The sequence below is a fragment of the Equus caballus genome, chromosome 25 (assembly GCF_041296265.1).
Source record: "Equus caballus isolate H_3958 breed thoroughbred chromosome 25, TB-T2T, whole genome shotgun sequence".
Lineage (NCBI taxonomy): Eukaryota > Metazoa > Chordata > Mammalia > Perissodactyla > Equidae > Equus > Equus caballus.
Genome location: NC_091708.1, coordinates 25687303 through 25702451, shown reverse-complemented (window position 1 = coordinate 25702451; position 15149 = coordinate 25687303). Strand labels below are relative to the sequence as shown.

The window sequence follows — 15149 nt, the reverse complement described above, 5'->3', positions numbered from 1 at the left end:
CGAATCCTCTCTACTCTCCCCAGGTCACTGCTTCTTCTAACAACTGTTAGAACAACTGTTCTAACCCAGTGGTTCTCAAAGTGTGGTTCCTGGACCAGTGGCATCAGCCACCCCTGGGAACCTGTTAGAAAATGCAAATTTTTGGACCCCACTCAAATCAAACTCTAGGGATGGGGCCCAACATTTGGGGTTTTCACAAGCCTTCAAGCTTAAGAACTACTGTTCTAATCTATGGGTCAGACTTTTTCTCCTGAAGCACTTGGCCTGAGTCCACCCCCCCCCCCCCCCCCGCATCCTTAATTCTTGAGGCCCTGCAAGCCCTGTCCTTGGTTCTCTTCCCAAGTAATCTAGTTTTCTCCCATGGACTCCAGAACTCTCTTTCCAACAATCTACTCAACATCTTCACCTGGATCTCCTCAAACATAAATCCCAACCAAATTCTTCTTCTCCAACCCACCATCTAAGCCTACTCCATCTTTTATATTTTTCTCCTGATTGATTTCATTTTTCAGTTAAGGGCATCACCTCCCAGCTCCCAGGCTGGAAATCTTCAAATCTTCTCTCACCCCTTCCCCTCACCTCAGAGATCCCTTCAATCCACCAGCCTTTATATTACATCTTGCCACATCTTTTGCTATCTGCTCCCATCTATTCCATAGGCCTTCAGTCTGACCACAATCCTCTAGCATACTATCTCCATCGTCTTCTTAAAAAGAAAACAGTTAAAAAAGGTATATCCCGCTTTTTAATTTTCAATGGCCAAGTATTCAGGAAGGATTATGATGGGAATATCTTTAATATGTAAGTTGGCCATATCTAAACAAGTAATAGGAAAGGTCTTCCCAGAAGGGCAATCACATAATGAGTGCCCAGCAGACACTTAGGTCTTTGTATACATTATTGCTAGTCCTATGGGCAGCCCTTCACGGAAGGCATGTCTTCATTTCAAAGATACTGAAGTTCAGAGAGATGTGGCTTGCCCAAAGCCACATAGCTAGCGAGCCGAAAAGCTAAAATTTCATCCCAGACCTTTTTCTCTTATCCCACCCTGCTGCCTCATTCTGTGTGACTCCAGTCTTATATTCATGATGTCTACTATCAGCAAGCCAAGTTCAGTACTTGGTTTAACTTCATTTCCAGTCCAATGCCAACATTAAGTAAGCTTAACCAAGCATTCTGGTCTCTTAATTTGCAACACTAACACTCTAATGAACCACAGACATTTCTTCTTTCCTTACAGATTTTTTTTAAACATCATAGCAGTCAAAAAAAAAAAAAAAAATCAGGAAATGTCTGACCCTGACTCACAGGATAATGTTGTGCTTTGCTCTGGGATGGAGCAGGAAGAAATCCTTCATGTAATTACCTGGGCTGGCTCCCAGCCGGCCCACGACTCACAGTGGTGTATTATGCTTACGTATAAACACTAGGTAGTTTCTTCATCTCCCCAGATCGGTGCCAACTTATAAAAGGTAGAAGGAGGTAAATTGAGGATGAGTCTATAAAGAAGTGAAGAAGAATAAAGATAGTTCAATTACATTTTTTTCCTGTTGCTCTGTATTACCCTGATTCTTGCAGGCAAACCGTTACCTCTTTAGAGAAAATAGGAAAACAGAATAAGAGGCACGTATGTTTTCCCGTCCTATAAATTGGTACAAATGAGAACGACTCAAGGTAAAGAAAGCATCTTTTATAGGTTTATTGGTCCATTACTTTAAGTTAATTGAGGTAAAGAAACCTTTTTAAATTCACAAGCTAATAGTTTATCAAGCAATACAAATTCTTTTGTTTACCTCAAAATGTAATACTAATCCCATAGTAAACAACAGACAATTTTTATACACAGATATATGAAAAAAAGTGGACAAAAACCTCGTGCCAGCATCAAAAATGCAACAAAAACTTTTTTTTTCTTTTTACAATCTCTGGGTTCCATAACAAGGAAAACATAGAGGACATTCTTTTTAAAGTTTGGTGGCTTGATGAAACAAAGACTTGAATCTGTCAATAAATCCCTTTCTCCTCGACACCCATTCTCCAGAGCATTTGTTTTTCACAGCTTTTGATTCGGCGTAATGGCAGCATGGCGAGAAGAGAACACATCTACACGGAGAACTTCATTGATACCCCAGAAGGTTTTTAAAAAATTTCGAATGTAAAGGATGATTTCTAAAAATAAGAAATACAGTCCATCATTTGGACAGGACCTAAGCAAGTTTTTCTCTCTCTTTCAAGAGTTAAAATACAAGTTAGAAAGTTTGCTGGCAGTTTAGTTCAATGGGAAGCTACCAGATGTGCGTCATCTCTCAAGGCATTCCCAACTCACACACCAAGGGAACAGGCACACAGAAGTACAAGGGACAGGGTGTCTACTGGACTGGACCAAAACCACAGGGGTGTCCAGGTGAATGGTGTTGACTGTTAAGAGCTGGTGGTCTGTTATTTGGTGAAGGCCCAGCTGACACAGGCATCGTTCTGTCATACTGATTCACATTTTTGTTTGCAATCTACTTTCCTCTCCCCATTTCCAGAGTGAGGAAAAAGCAATCTCTGTTTCTTCCTCCCAGTATCATTTGTGAATGGAGGGTTGGTCTTGACTGTGAACCAGTCCGTCATACGGGGGTGTTGACAGGGGCGACCTGCTCTGACCCAGCCTACAGGGAGCCCAGAGTCACCTGGGGAGGGCGGCGCTGCTGGGCGAGGTGCATGTGCCACACCCAATCACTGGTTTTAATAGTACAAGCTCTGTTAAAATAGACTAAATTATGTGAGTCAACACAACATGCTTTATGTTTTTGGCATTTCAACCTGTGGAGCATTTCTATCCAACATATGCTGCTCTGAAGCCCCCACAGTATGCTTTCAAAAGCTGTTCTGCAGAATCGGAGTAAACCTTTAATATTGTCATAATCTATAGAGTTCCTTATAGCTATGTGATTTGTCAATGCTGATACCATACATCCTCTACAATCAAAAGCGTGCCAAAAGGCACTAAAACACTTTAAAACAAAAAAAGGTTTTGTGGTCCCTGTGTTTCCTTACATTATCAAAAATATCATTTGGCAATAGCAATACTTAGCTTTCTCCTCCCAAAAGGCAGCCCTTATTATGAACCTCACTTTGTTTGTTTCTTTGAGAGGACTGAGGACCGGCTATGTTAGACCTCTGGTACTGAAGCTGAACAACTGGCTACATTTCTAAAAACTTCCTATCCAGAACCTAAAAGACACTAGCTGAAGAATAAGGCATATTAATAGGTGTTGACAGATTCTCAAAAAGTTGAGTTAGGCTTTTAACAGTCTGTGGCATTTTTGAAAAGTCTGGATTTGTTGATTTTCAAGTGCTAAATACACAGAATGTTTACATTTGAGACAAATATCTTATTGGTTTGTTAAAGTTATTTTTTCAAAGCACTTATTTATAGCCTATCTGTAGTAGTAAAAACTATCAGGATTACATATTTTTCTGCCACACAGAAGGGGTTAGACAGCCATACCCAGAAAGCATTTCAAACACATATGATTAAGAACAGTCAAACCCCCTGTAACAAAGTGCCCCCCGCAACCTTTCTAATGCACACAGCCCTGTGCATGCTCTGATCTGTGCAACTACGGGGAGACCAGGCGTCCTTCAAACAAAAAGCTACCCGTCTATCAGGTGGGTTGATGAAAAAGCGGGTTTCTGGTTTACTCACTGATATAAACCACAAGGAAGAGGAGAACAACTCCAACACACCCAGCTCAATCTGTAAGTCTGGCCCAAGGGATGACATTTTCCTCGAATTTACTAGTAAATGCCACCTGCCATCTGAAAGGAAAAAACATAAGAAGTGAGAGGGGATGCCCAACCTGTTGCCATCTTGAGGACTTTTCAAAGTGAGAAGGCAACTCAAATTCCCAACATAATGTCATAAATAGGTCAAAGCAGCATTACCCCAGCCTTATAATTAGATTACCCAGTTTCCACAGGCCTTGAAAGTACACATCTGGGAAGGTGGGGTCCAGGATTGGCACACCCTTCCATGACCACAGGCAGCCCATCTTCTGAGCAGACACAGCCTTTACGGCAGCCAGAGAAGAGCCCAGTGCTAACCCAACCAAAGACCCAACCAGATGAGGCTAACACAGACCTACAAGGTCGCTCTACACCTTACTCTCTCCACTCTCTCAGGAGAGTGCAGAGAATGACTATTCTGCAACCCAATGAATGGCATCAAAACAGAGCCAGGTGCCCGTTGATTTCAATGTTATCAACGGCAGGACCAAGTCACACAAACTCTGGGTGTTTCTTGGGCTGACACCATCCCAAGAGAGAAACCCCACTTGCAGACTACCACACGGCCATCACACCCTCTTCTAAGGCAGAACTTCTGTCGTCCCATCACTAAAGGCAGACTCACAAGAAATGTGCAGCAAGTGTGCACTTAATTTCCTCATGTGGATGGCAACTGCAAAAGCACATTCAATTCAACATGTAGAACACACTCCGAGTGTGGCTTAAATTTGGCATAAAGATCAACTTCTCTTACATTCACCACAGCCCCCAGAGTCATGCTGATTTGTTCAATGAGCAGCACAGTGAAATACGAGCCAATCACCTCCATAATCGCACTTAGCAGAGTTCACCAGGAATCACTATGAAGTCTTATTAAAGGATAAAACCCAACCCCAAACCTGGCTATGTAAGATGTCCCCTCCTCGATTAGGAGCAGTGGTTCCTTGCTTGGAGCAGAGTAGCCTAGAATTTTCCTATAGATCCAGCACATGACAAGGAAGAACAGTGTCTGTACCTGCCACAAATCACAACTGTTCTCTTCAACATCATTTGCATCTCTGAAATCTGCTCAGTTTCTAGAATTCTCTCTTCTGCCTTAGCCTAGATTTTTAACCTGGGTGAATGGAACCTTCTACTTTCCAGGCTCAGAGGCAGGCAACAGGGATGACTTTCCATCACTGCCATGTGCTCAATCCTCAAAACCTATCCATGTCTGTCCGCCTGAGGTAGGGCACATCCTCAAGCAAAAATCTCCTGGAAAATAAATACAAGAGAGGAGTCAGCAGTCTCAGCACCAGGACTTTGTGGGGCCAAGAAGGATGGGATGACGAAGCCTCTACGAGGCAGGCTTTGGCACAGAAGTCTCCGGGTTACACTTCTCATGGGGAATCACCTCTGTGCTGATGGAGGTGAAGAGGTGAATGCTTGGGGCTGCTGACCCTCAGGGGCCCGAGGGAGCCATTGGGGTAGGAAGGACTGGAGAGCCTCCTTCACTGCCTTCTGTCACCTCATCACATGCCAGCCTGAAGTAAGGGACAAGGGTCCCTTCTCTGGAAAGACCATTACTCCAAGGAAATCTAACATACACCGCTTTTCCCAGCTCTGCTATCAATGGCACGCTGGAGGGCAGTTTGCCTTGTTCCAGCTCTCTCTGCTGTTTTAAAGCACTTGCGGACCAAACGAACAGAGAAAGACAAAATCCTAAGGTGTCTGAATCCCTTCAAAACCAGTCTTCTGCCTCCAACACTGTAAGGGAATAACTGTGTACCTGTTCCCTTCCCCATATGTCCCAGGATGGAACCTGATGACTTTTTTGAAGGGCTGCCTTCTTTCCCAACTAAGCCTTAAACAGGAATGTCCCTGGGCTTTGGCAATTAGCAGCTGACTAGATTCTAGTCTTCCTGTAACTCTTCCCACAGTTCTTTCCAAGTATATGTTACACTGGACAACATTTTTAAAGCACATATTCCACAAGGCAAGGCTTCACACATTCCCAAAGATGAGCATTTGCTGCTGGGTCAGTCTAGTGTCTTCTGCCAAATATCCATAGAAGGCCACCAACCCACGACTAGATACCCACCCCAACTCTATCAGCAGGCTGTCAGGCTGGATCTGGACATCCGGACCCACAGCAACATGATGGTTTAGAGGTAGAATGAAACACTGAGTCACCACTCGGCGTAGATGGACTGTTTTTACCTTCTGCTTCAATGAATATTTCTAACTGTACCAAACTGAAAATTCACAACAAAGGACTTTAAATGGCACGAGACGGTCTAACAGTGCAGGCAAGTACCAACTGATATAAAATTATAATTTAAACTGTCACTTTTTCAAACATGATGAAACAGAACCAAACGGTTCTGTGCCATCCGATTGCTGCCCCCACAGCATCAGAGCTGCGGCTGAGACAAGGTCGACCCTGCAGTGTGGAGGGGAATGAAGTGACTTCAACAGGCTGCACGTTGACCGGTATTTGCAAATTAACTTGCGTATGCAGCAGCATCTCAGCATAGCTGTTTCGTTAAAAAAAAAAAAATACTATCGTTTATTTGAGGCTCAGATTGATAATTTTATAGGGATGAGCCACAATGAAAGAACACAAATATGACCTATGCAGCTTCATTTCAGGAGGGAAAAAAAAATGAGTTGGAAGATTGGAAGACAGATCCTCTTTGTCTGTTAGTTTTGTGTTGATTTGAAAAGAAAACCTGGTAATAGTTTGAAATGAAGACTTTAGAAGCAGCCAGCAGTCCCCAGGGATTGGGCTGCAAATGGAGGAGATCTTAGCTTAACTTCTAGAAGCAAAGAGTTTGCTGGTGCACTTGTCATCTCTGAGGCCCATCCAGATACTGACTTTTCTTCCTGACCAGGAAATATCGAAGGTTAAAGCACTTCGTGTAGAACATTCACATTGAGTTTACAAAATCTCGACTGTGTCATAACAACATACCAGCCTCTCACCAAAAGGTTGCCCAAACATTCAGTGGACATAGTAGGAAACGTGAAACTAGGACTTTTTGGTGAGGTAAAGGCAAATTGCACAAAGCAGACGTGGCAGGTGGGCTTGGTATATGCCCACTGATCTCAACAACTGGGGAGCTACTCTGACTTCAAGACGATAGATATTTCCAAACAGGCCTAATCTCTACTCTAATGATATTTAACAAGGGAAAGAAAAACATTGAAGAACTTCACAGAGAAAAATGCACCTTTTTTCATTTTACACAAAAACAGGTTCAAATCTACTGCATTCTAGTGTCAGAAACAAGTTCGGGGAGCACTGCCCCCCGCCCCCAGCTTCCCGAGGCATCGCCTAAGGACAAGGGCGGTGGCTTGCCTGCTCTAGCATGGATACATATAGACGCTGATTTAAATGGTCCCGTACGAACCGGAAACCATAAAACAGGTGTCGCTCATCACAAGCAGGCGGCAGGTTACACTCACAGCTGCAGGCCACAGTACATTAAGGACTTCCCACGGAGGTGCCAACACCTCCTTCTAGGCTGAGACCAGCCAATGCCCATGGAGGTCGATTCCAGAGCCGCCATGTATCCACAGAAAGCAGGACTGCCTTCCATTCAGGCCTTCCTCACGGCCTTGAAAAGCAGGACCTGGGTTCTCGCCCACAACAGCTAACTCTGCTGTCCCAAAACTGGAAACTGTAATGAGATGTCAGAATGTCAGTTGAGGGTTGTCTTGTCCCTCAGGTTCAAACCTTCGTAGTGTTCCGTTTAATAGGTTCCTTCACAACACAGAGGTATGCTGCTTCTGTGGGAGATGATCATAGCCTTACAGACTCCACCAAGGAATAAATACTAATTGAAAACAACTGTTGGACACAGGAAGGGGAGTAAAGGAAAGAAATACACAAAGGAGAGATGTTTCTGTGGTTGTTTTCCCAGTGCCACCTCTCTGGCATGGCAGGGACATTCTGGTGTGCGTGCCATGCCTTGGGTAGGCAGAAAAGTCTCTGTCCCACGAAGGAGCTTACTTGGCCTCTTGCTTCTCCTGCAGTAGTGGAATGATCGACTCCCACGCCATGAGGCACTGAAAAGATAACACATGCACACAGGATGAGTGTCAAGTTTCAGATTCCGGGGTCAGCTTCTTAGTTCTGCTCTGATCCACCCTTTCATTGTCAATCCTGCTGGTCACCTTTGTCTGATCACGCCTACCTGTATTATCCATAACTGTCAGAAACAAGGGAGCTAACAGGTGTTTGTTTTGAATACGTCACCTCGACCTCTACAAAAGATAAAAGCATCTCTACAAGGCCTAAATGCATTGCCCAGTGAGCGGAACTGTAGTCACTGAAAGAAATTCTTTTCCTTCAAAAAGCAGAAAAAGACCAGGCTGCAAACCTTTGATGAGGCCCTGGGTTCCCAGCCAGGATGGAGACACTGCTCCAGGTGTGGGTGGTGCTTGCATAAGCACGTAAATCACATTGGAATGGGCCAGCCACCTGACTCAGAGGGGGTGGAAAACTCACTCTTCTTTACCAACCTCAGATTTGCTTGTATGGGTCAGACCTGGATTTCCCAACAGGGAAAAGAGGGGGAGGGAACTCCATATTTATTGAGATTTATTATGTCTAAACACTGTTATGTATTTTACAGCCACTATCGCTCATCCTCACAACAATTCTATGGAGTAGAATTATTATTATTTATTACACACACACACATATTTCATAGATGGGGAAAATGAGACCCAGAGAGGTTAAATAACTTGCCCAAGATACACAGCTAGTAAGCGGCAGAGCTTATGATTCCAAAACGGATATTCTTTCCACTACATCAGTCCCCTTTCATTCCAGATCCTTGTGAAGAACCAAGAACCTGGAAGACTCTGGCACTCTCCTCTGAGAGCACCCTGCTTAGCAGAAAGGATCCTCCCTTTGAGCAGTCTTGTGCATAAAGGGAAGGACAGAAGAACCACACAAGCCTTTCTTTGAAACAGCCACGGAGCAGAACTTTGCACTGGGTCATTTGGGGAAGAGTTCTCAAGAGGTGGAGGAGAGAGGCATCCTTAGGTCAAGCCGGGGAGGGGAGTGGTGAAATCGCTCCCTGCTTCTTTCCCTGGTGACTCTGAAGTTGGAGAAGAAGCCAGACTCAGACCCTGCCCTACATAAGGAAGCCTGGGGAGCCTCAAGGAGCTGGCTTTCAGAGAGAGACCCAGTGCAGGAGTCGGTGGCATTCTGGGTCCTGCTGTCTCCCTAGGCCAGCATCTCAAATCTAGAAGAGTCCTTCAATGTTGGCCATGGGGAACCAAGGCCATATCAGCTTTCCTCTCAGTCCTCAAATGCTCAAGCTTTTTCCTACCTCAGGGCCCTTGCATATGTTGCTCCCTTTGCCTGGTGTACTTGTTCCTTAAGTCCTTGTCTCTGAGACTCAGATGAAATTTTACTTCCTCAGATTGGCCTTTCCTGCCCACTCCACTGGCCCTCTCCCATCCCTAGTCTAAATTATGCCCCCAGTATTTCCTCCCTCAGTTTCCTATTCTTTTCCTGTAGAGCACATATCTCACTGTGAAGTGCCGGGATTCTTGGATTAACATGTATCCTCCACTAGACTGAGGGCTCCTTACGGCAGGAGTCCTGCTGTTTTGTTTACCAATGTATACCCAGTCCTTCGCATACAGCAGGTGCATAAAAAGCATTTTTTTAATATATGTAGGAGCCAAGATGAGGCCCCAAGACAGTGGCCCTGTTTGCGGTATAGAGGGGAGACTACTAAATATGGATAAATGACCTGGGTTTCAGTGCTGGGACCAGGGCCTTGGGAAGGCTAGCATTAATCACCAAGGAATGATGGACACATCCGATTGAGTTGGCGTTGGTGTAGTGGGAAGGCTGTTGAACAGTGGAGGGAAGGTGAAGGCATCAGGGAAGGAAGTACCATTTACTGAGTACCTACCACGTCCCAGGCATGTTCTAAGCACTCAGGTACGCCTTATTTCATTGTGGCTTCACAACCATTCAGTGGAGAAGGATCACTCCCATTATACAGATGAAGAAACAGAGGCACGCTGCCTATGGGTGCAGTCACTAGAGGAATGAGGCCTTGACCTCACATGGAGTGATCTTCTCATCTTTGGGCAGTCAGGACTGTTCTCGAGGACACATGGCCCCTGTCCCCACCACTGTCAGTATGCGAGAGTGGGAATTTTCAGATTTGTGAACCTGGTAGAGCTGAATCTGATCTTTGTACAGTCACTCAAAGCTGTATAACCTTGGGCAGAGTTTTAAAACCTTGCTGAGTCTCCAGTTCTTCAGCTTTGAGAATTATAAAACCCAAGCGACAGCCTTACGGTGAGGGATAAATGAGATGACATGCGTATCCAGCCCAGGCACACAGCAGGGGCTGCATAAAAACAGTGTGGAGAAAAGGAGTCTGCCACCTTTCTCTTTCCCCTCTAAAAGAGTCCTTCCTACGACCTGACAAGTAAGAGCTATTCCATGACTGTCTTCCTTAACCCTCCTCCAAGTAAAGATGCAGACATACTGCCTCTGAACAGCAGCCAGAGCCATCAAAGCCTTTGAAAAAGATGGATTCCTCTAGCTTGGGAGGGGGACATGTTTCTAGAATTGTGGTGGGAGTAGCCAAGTGAGTGTTTGTTCAGCCTGATTTCAAGTCTACAGGTTACCTGTTGAATTGTGAGCAGGCCATTGTTCACCTATAACTAAGCTTTTAAGGAATATTAGGATTCCTTAACAGAAATGATTTAAGTTGGATAGGCTAGGAGCAAACTTTGACTGAGGAGACTGGGCTGTAGCTTGATGGGAGCCGTGTGTTTTTGTGTGGGGTGTGTGTTGGGGGTGCTTAACCCGAATCCAGAGATCAAGGGGATTCATGAAAAAACTGCTTTTAACAGTTTTCCTTTATAATCCTACATACCTTTATTTTATGTATTTAAAAACAGTCTTTTTAAAAAAACAAACAGTATTTTGATAAGGGTTCTAGAGGCTTCAGCAGACGACCAAAGGGTCCATGGCACAATGAAAGTGAAGAACCCCTACACGCAGAACCACAGACAGCTTAAAGCAACCCCCAAGCCTCCATTACTGGGGGCATCCCTGTGCTAAGGGCCTGACTGACTGGTGGAAGCAGGCAGCTGGCAGGACCAGAGGGCATGACAGATAAAACTGCTGCTTCCATCAGCAGCGTGTGCAAGTGAAACCTCTGCGGGCACCCAGGGGGCCTCTGCTTCCAAACTCAGCACAGCAGGGAAGGACATGCAGGGATTGCTAAGACTAAACATATAAAATTATGGAAGGAGATGGGACTGGCAGGATTGTCTCTGGGTCTGGATTTCCGGCAGGTCCTTGTGAAAGGCTGTGGCTATTAGAAATGCTTCCTTAACGGGAGGTCTGTGGGGGACCGTGTCAGGATGGCAGCGTAGGCAGACTCTGAACTCACCTCTTCCCAGGGACACAACAAATTTACAACTACTCCTGGAACAATTACCCCTGAGAGAGAATTGAAAATTTGATAAAAAGAACCCCTACAACTAGGGACAGTGCTGACTGAGGTGGAAGGGGCAGAAATTCCTTTCTGGAGAGAAAAAAACGCCACCTTTGCGAGCTGCGGTGCCTCACAGCCGGCTGGGAGCAATCGTAAGGCATGAAGCCTTCCCTGGAGGAGCAGGGGATCTGAGTGGGGGAGTGTTACTGCTATAAGCAGCTTTTGGACTCAGCACAACCGAGACGACTGTCACAATATCTGGCTTTGCTGTCTACTAACAACAATGAGGAATACCCCCAGAAAAGCTATGGGACACAAGGGGGGAAAAAGCCTGCTGTTAAAGGGCCCACATACAAATTCACCTGTTTTAGAAAGCTACCTGAAATCACCAGAATGAAAGGTGCACAGTCCTTTGGTGAAAAGAGACTCACCTAATAGACTCTGGATACATCTCAGTGAGAGGTAAGACCCCTCCAGGGACTGAGACGTTGGCAGCAGCCATTGTTGTGACTAGTACAGGTGTGCTGACACAGATGCTGGCAGACACCGTTGGTATTCTTCCCCTGGCCTGATAGGCCAAGGTCTGCCCCACGCACTAGAGTACCAATTTAATCCAGCTCAGCCAGAGCAGGCAGCCCACCCTAGGGACTGGCCCCACCCAACAGCAAGCTCTCAGGCAACTTATGGGCCCACATAGGTGGGGTGCCAGGAACCTCAGCAGCCAGGTGAGTGGTTCTTCCTCTGTGGGGTAGGGCATGTGTGAGGGGTGGGCCTGCACTGGTGGAGCGGGGGGCCTCTGCAGTGGGGCAACTGGGTCTGCCTCAGTGGATTGGGGAGCACACTTGAGGCAGGACTTTGTTGAAGGGATGTGTGGCCCTGTGGGGAGTGGGGCTTGTCAGCTGCAGCAGACTTGTGATTCCCAAACAGCCACATACGGGATCGGGCCCACCTTCCAAAGCCTGAAACAACAGGGTACTCCCATGCCTGGGGATGGCCCCCACACAGCAGGAATCCTGAGAGAGCTGACAACAGCCTTGCAGGCTGGAGGCCTACAGAAATTGTAAGCCCCTGAGCCTAGCAACCAGCCAGGCTGGGAACCTACTCACTTAACAGAAAAATTGCAACAGGAATGGGCTATTAGACCTTGCAGCCAACTGTGCTGGGGCTCCCCAGGCCCGATTAAGTGACTGCAGGGTCCATAGCAGCCACACACAGCTGAGCATTGCAACTAGCTGCCTAGGGGGACAGCCTAGCCTCCCTGGGCACCTGCAGCAAGAGCAACCCTGCCACAAAAGAAGGACATATGTAGCCCACACAGGGGTCACTCCTGGAACATCTGGAACTGGTGATGAGAGGGAAGCACACTGCTGGGCCTCATAAAGCATCTCTTACATAAAGCCACCTCTCCAAGATCAGGAGACATAACTGACCCACATAATACACAGATATAAGCACAGAGAAAGAAGCAAAATGAGGAGACAAAGGAATAGGTTCCAAATAAGGAAACAGGACAAAACTCCAGAAAAAGAACTAAACAAAAAAGAAATAAACAATCTACCTGACAAAGAGGTCAAACAAAAAGTCATAAAGATGCTCACTGATCTTGGGAGAAGAATGGATGCACTCAGTGAGAACTTCAACAATGAAGTGGAAAATATAAAAAAGAATCAATCTGAAATGAAGAATACAATACTAGAAACAAAAAATTCACCAGAAGCATTCAATAGCAGAGTAGATGATACAGAAGAATGTGTCAGCAAGGTGGACGAAACACTAGAGGAAATCACCCAAGCTGAACAGATAAAAGAAAAAATAATTTAAAAGAATGAGGATGGTCTAAGGGACCTCTGGGACAGCATCAAGCACACTAACATCCATGTTATAGGTGTCCCAGAAGGAGAAGCGAGACACAAAGGGGCAGAGAATCCATTTGAAGAAATAATAGCCGAAAACTTTCCTAACCTAAGGAAGGAAAAAGACATCCAGGTACAGGAATCACAGAGAGCACCAAATAAGACAAACCCAAAGAGGCCCACAACAAGATACATTATAATTAAAATGTCAAGAATTAAAGATAGAGAATCCTAAAAGCTGCAAGAGAAAGGCAACAAGTGACAAACAAAGGAAACTTCATAAGGCTATCAGCTGACTCCTCAGCAGAAACCTTACAGGCTAGAAGGGAGTGGCACAACATATTTAAAGTGCTGAGAGGAAAAAGCCTACAGCCAAGAATACTCTCTCTGGCAAAGTTATCCGTCAGAATGGAAGGAGAGATAAAGAGTTTCTCAGACAAGCGAAAACTAAAGGAATTTATCACCAAGAAACCAGCCTTATAAGAAATGTTAAAGGGGCTTAATTAAGTGGGAAAGAGAAGACCACATATAGGAATAAGAAAATTATTTTTTTAAAGGCAATAAAATCACCGGTAAAAGCAAATATACAGTAAAGGTAGCAGATCAACCACCTATGAAGACAATATGAAGATGAAAAGACAATTTCCATGATAAGGGGGTAACGGATACACATGCACAAAAAAAGGAGGTTAGATATGATATCAAAAACATAAAATGTGGGAGGAGGAGAATAAAAGAGTAGAGTTTTTTTAGCAAGAGGCCAAACTAAAGAGACCATCAGCTTAATATAGATTGCTATATACATAGGTTATGATATATGAACCTCACAGTAACCACAAACCAGAAACCTATAATAAATACACAAATAATTAAGAGAAGGGAACCCAAACATAACACTAAAGAGAGCCATCAAAGCACAAGGGAAGAGAGCAAGAGAAGAAGAAAGGAATAGAGAAGAACTACTAAAACACAGAAAAAAAAAGTAACAAAATGTTAAAAAGTATATACTTATCAATATATACTTTAAATTTCAATGGACTAAATACTCCAATCAAAAGGCATAGGGTGGCTGATTGGATAAACAAACAAGACCCATATATGCTGCATACAAGAGACACCCTTCAGACCTAAAGACACTCACAAATTGAAAGTGAAGGGATGGAAAAAGACATTTCATGCAAATGGCAAAGAAAAGAAAGCTGGGGTAGCAATATTCATATCAGACAAAATAGACTTTAAAACAAAAACTGTAACAAGAAGGGCACCTCCTAATGATAAAGGGAACAATCCAACAAGGAGATATAACACTTGTAAATATCTATCCACCCAACATAGGAGCACCTAAACATATAAAGCAATTATTAACAGACATAAAAGGAGAAATAGACAGTAACACAATAATAGTAGGGGACTTTAACACTCCACTTGCACCAATGGATAGATCATCCAAACAGAAGATCAATAAGGAAACACTGGCCTTAAATGACACATTAGACCAGATGGACTTAGTAGATATATACAGAACATTCCATCCAAAAACTGCAGAATACACATTCTTTTCAAATGCACATGGAACATTCTCCAGGACAGATCACATATTAAGCCACAAAACAAGTCTAAATAAATTTAAGAAGACTGAAATAATACCAACCATGTTTTCTTACCACAACAGTAGGAAACTAGAAGTCAACTACAGGAAGAAAATCAGAAAAGCCACAAATATGTGGAGATTAAACAAAATGCTACTGAACCACAATTGGGTCAATGAAGAAATCAAAGGAGAAATCAAAAAATACCTGGAGACAAATGAAAATGAAAATACAACATGCCAAAATTTATGGGATAGAGCAAAAGAGGTTCTAAGAGGGAAGTTTATAGCAATACAGGTCTACCTCAACAAACAAGAAAAATCTCAAATGATCTAACAGTGCCCCCAAGAGAACTTGAAAAAGAACAACAAAGAAAGCCCTAAATCAGTAGAAGGAGGGAAATAATAAAAATCAGAGCAGAAATACATGAAACAGAAGCTAAAAAAGAAAATAGGAAAAAAATCGAT

The 15149-nt window shown here is 44.2% G+C and overlaps 1 protein-coding gene across 1 annotated transcript in view; it reads right to left on the bottom strand.

The window, feature by feature from the left end:
- Window positions 1-1675: 1675 nt before the first annotated feature.
- The window catches only part of SNX30 (sorting nexin family member 30), a 115662-nt gene continuing 102188 nt past the window's right edge, over window positions 1676-15149 (bottom strand). Inside the window, exon 9 of the mRNA XM_014735967.3 lies at window positions 1676-7824. Coding sequence (XP_014591453.3) covers window positions 7765-7824 — 60 coding nt within the window. The 3' untranslated portion in view covers window positions 1676-7764. The remainder of the gene's footprint in view (window positions 7825-15149) is intronic.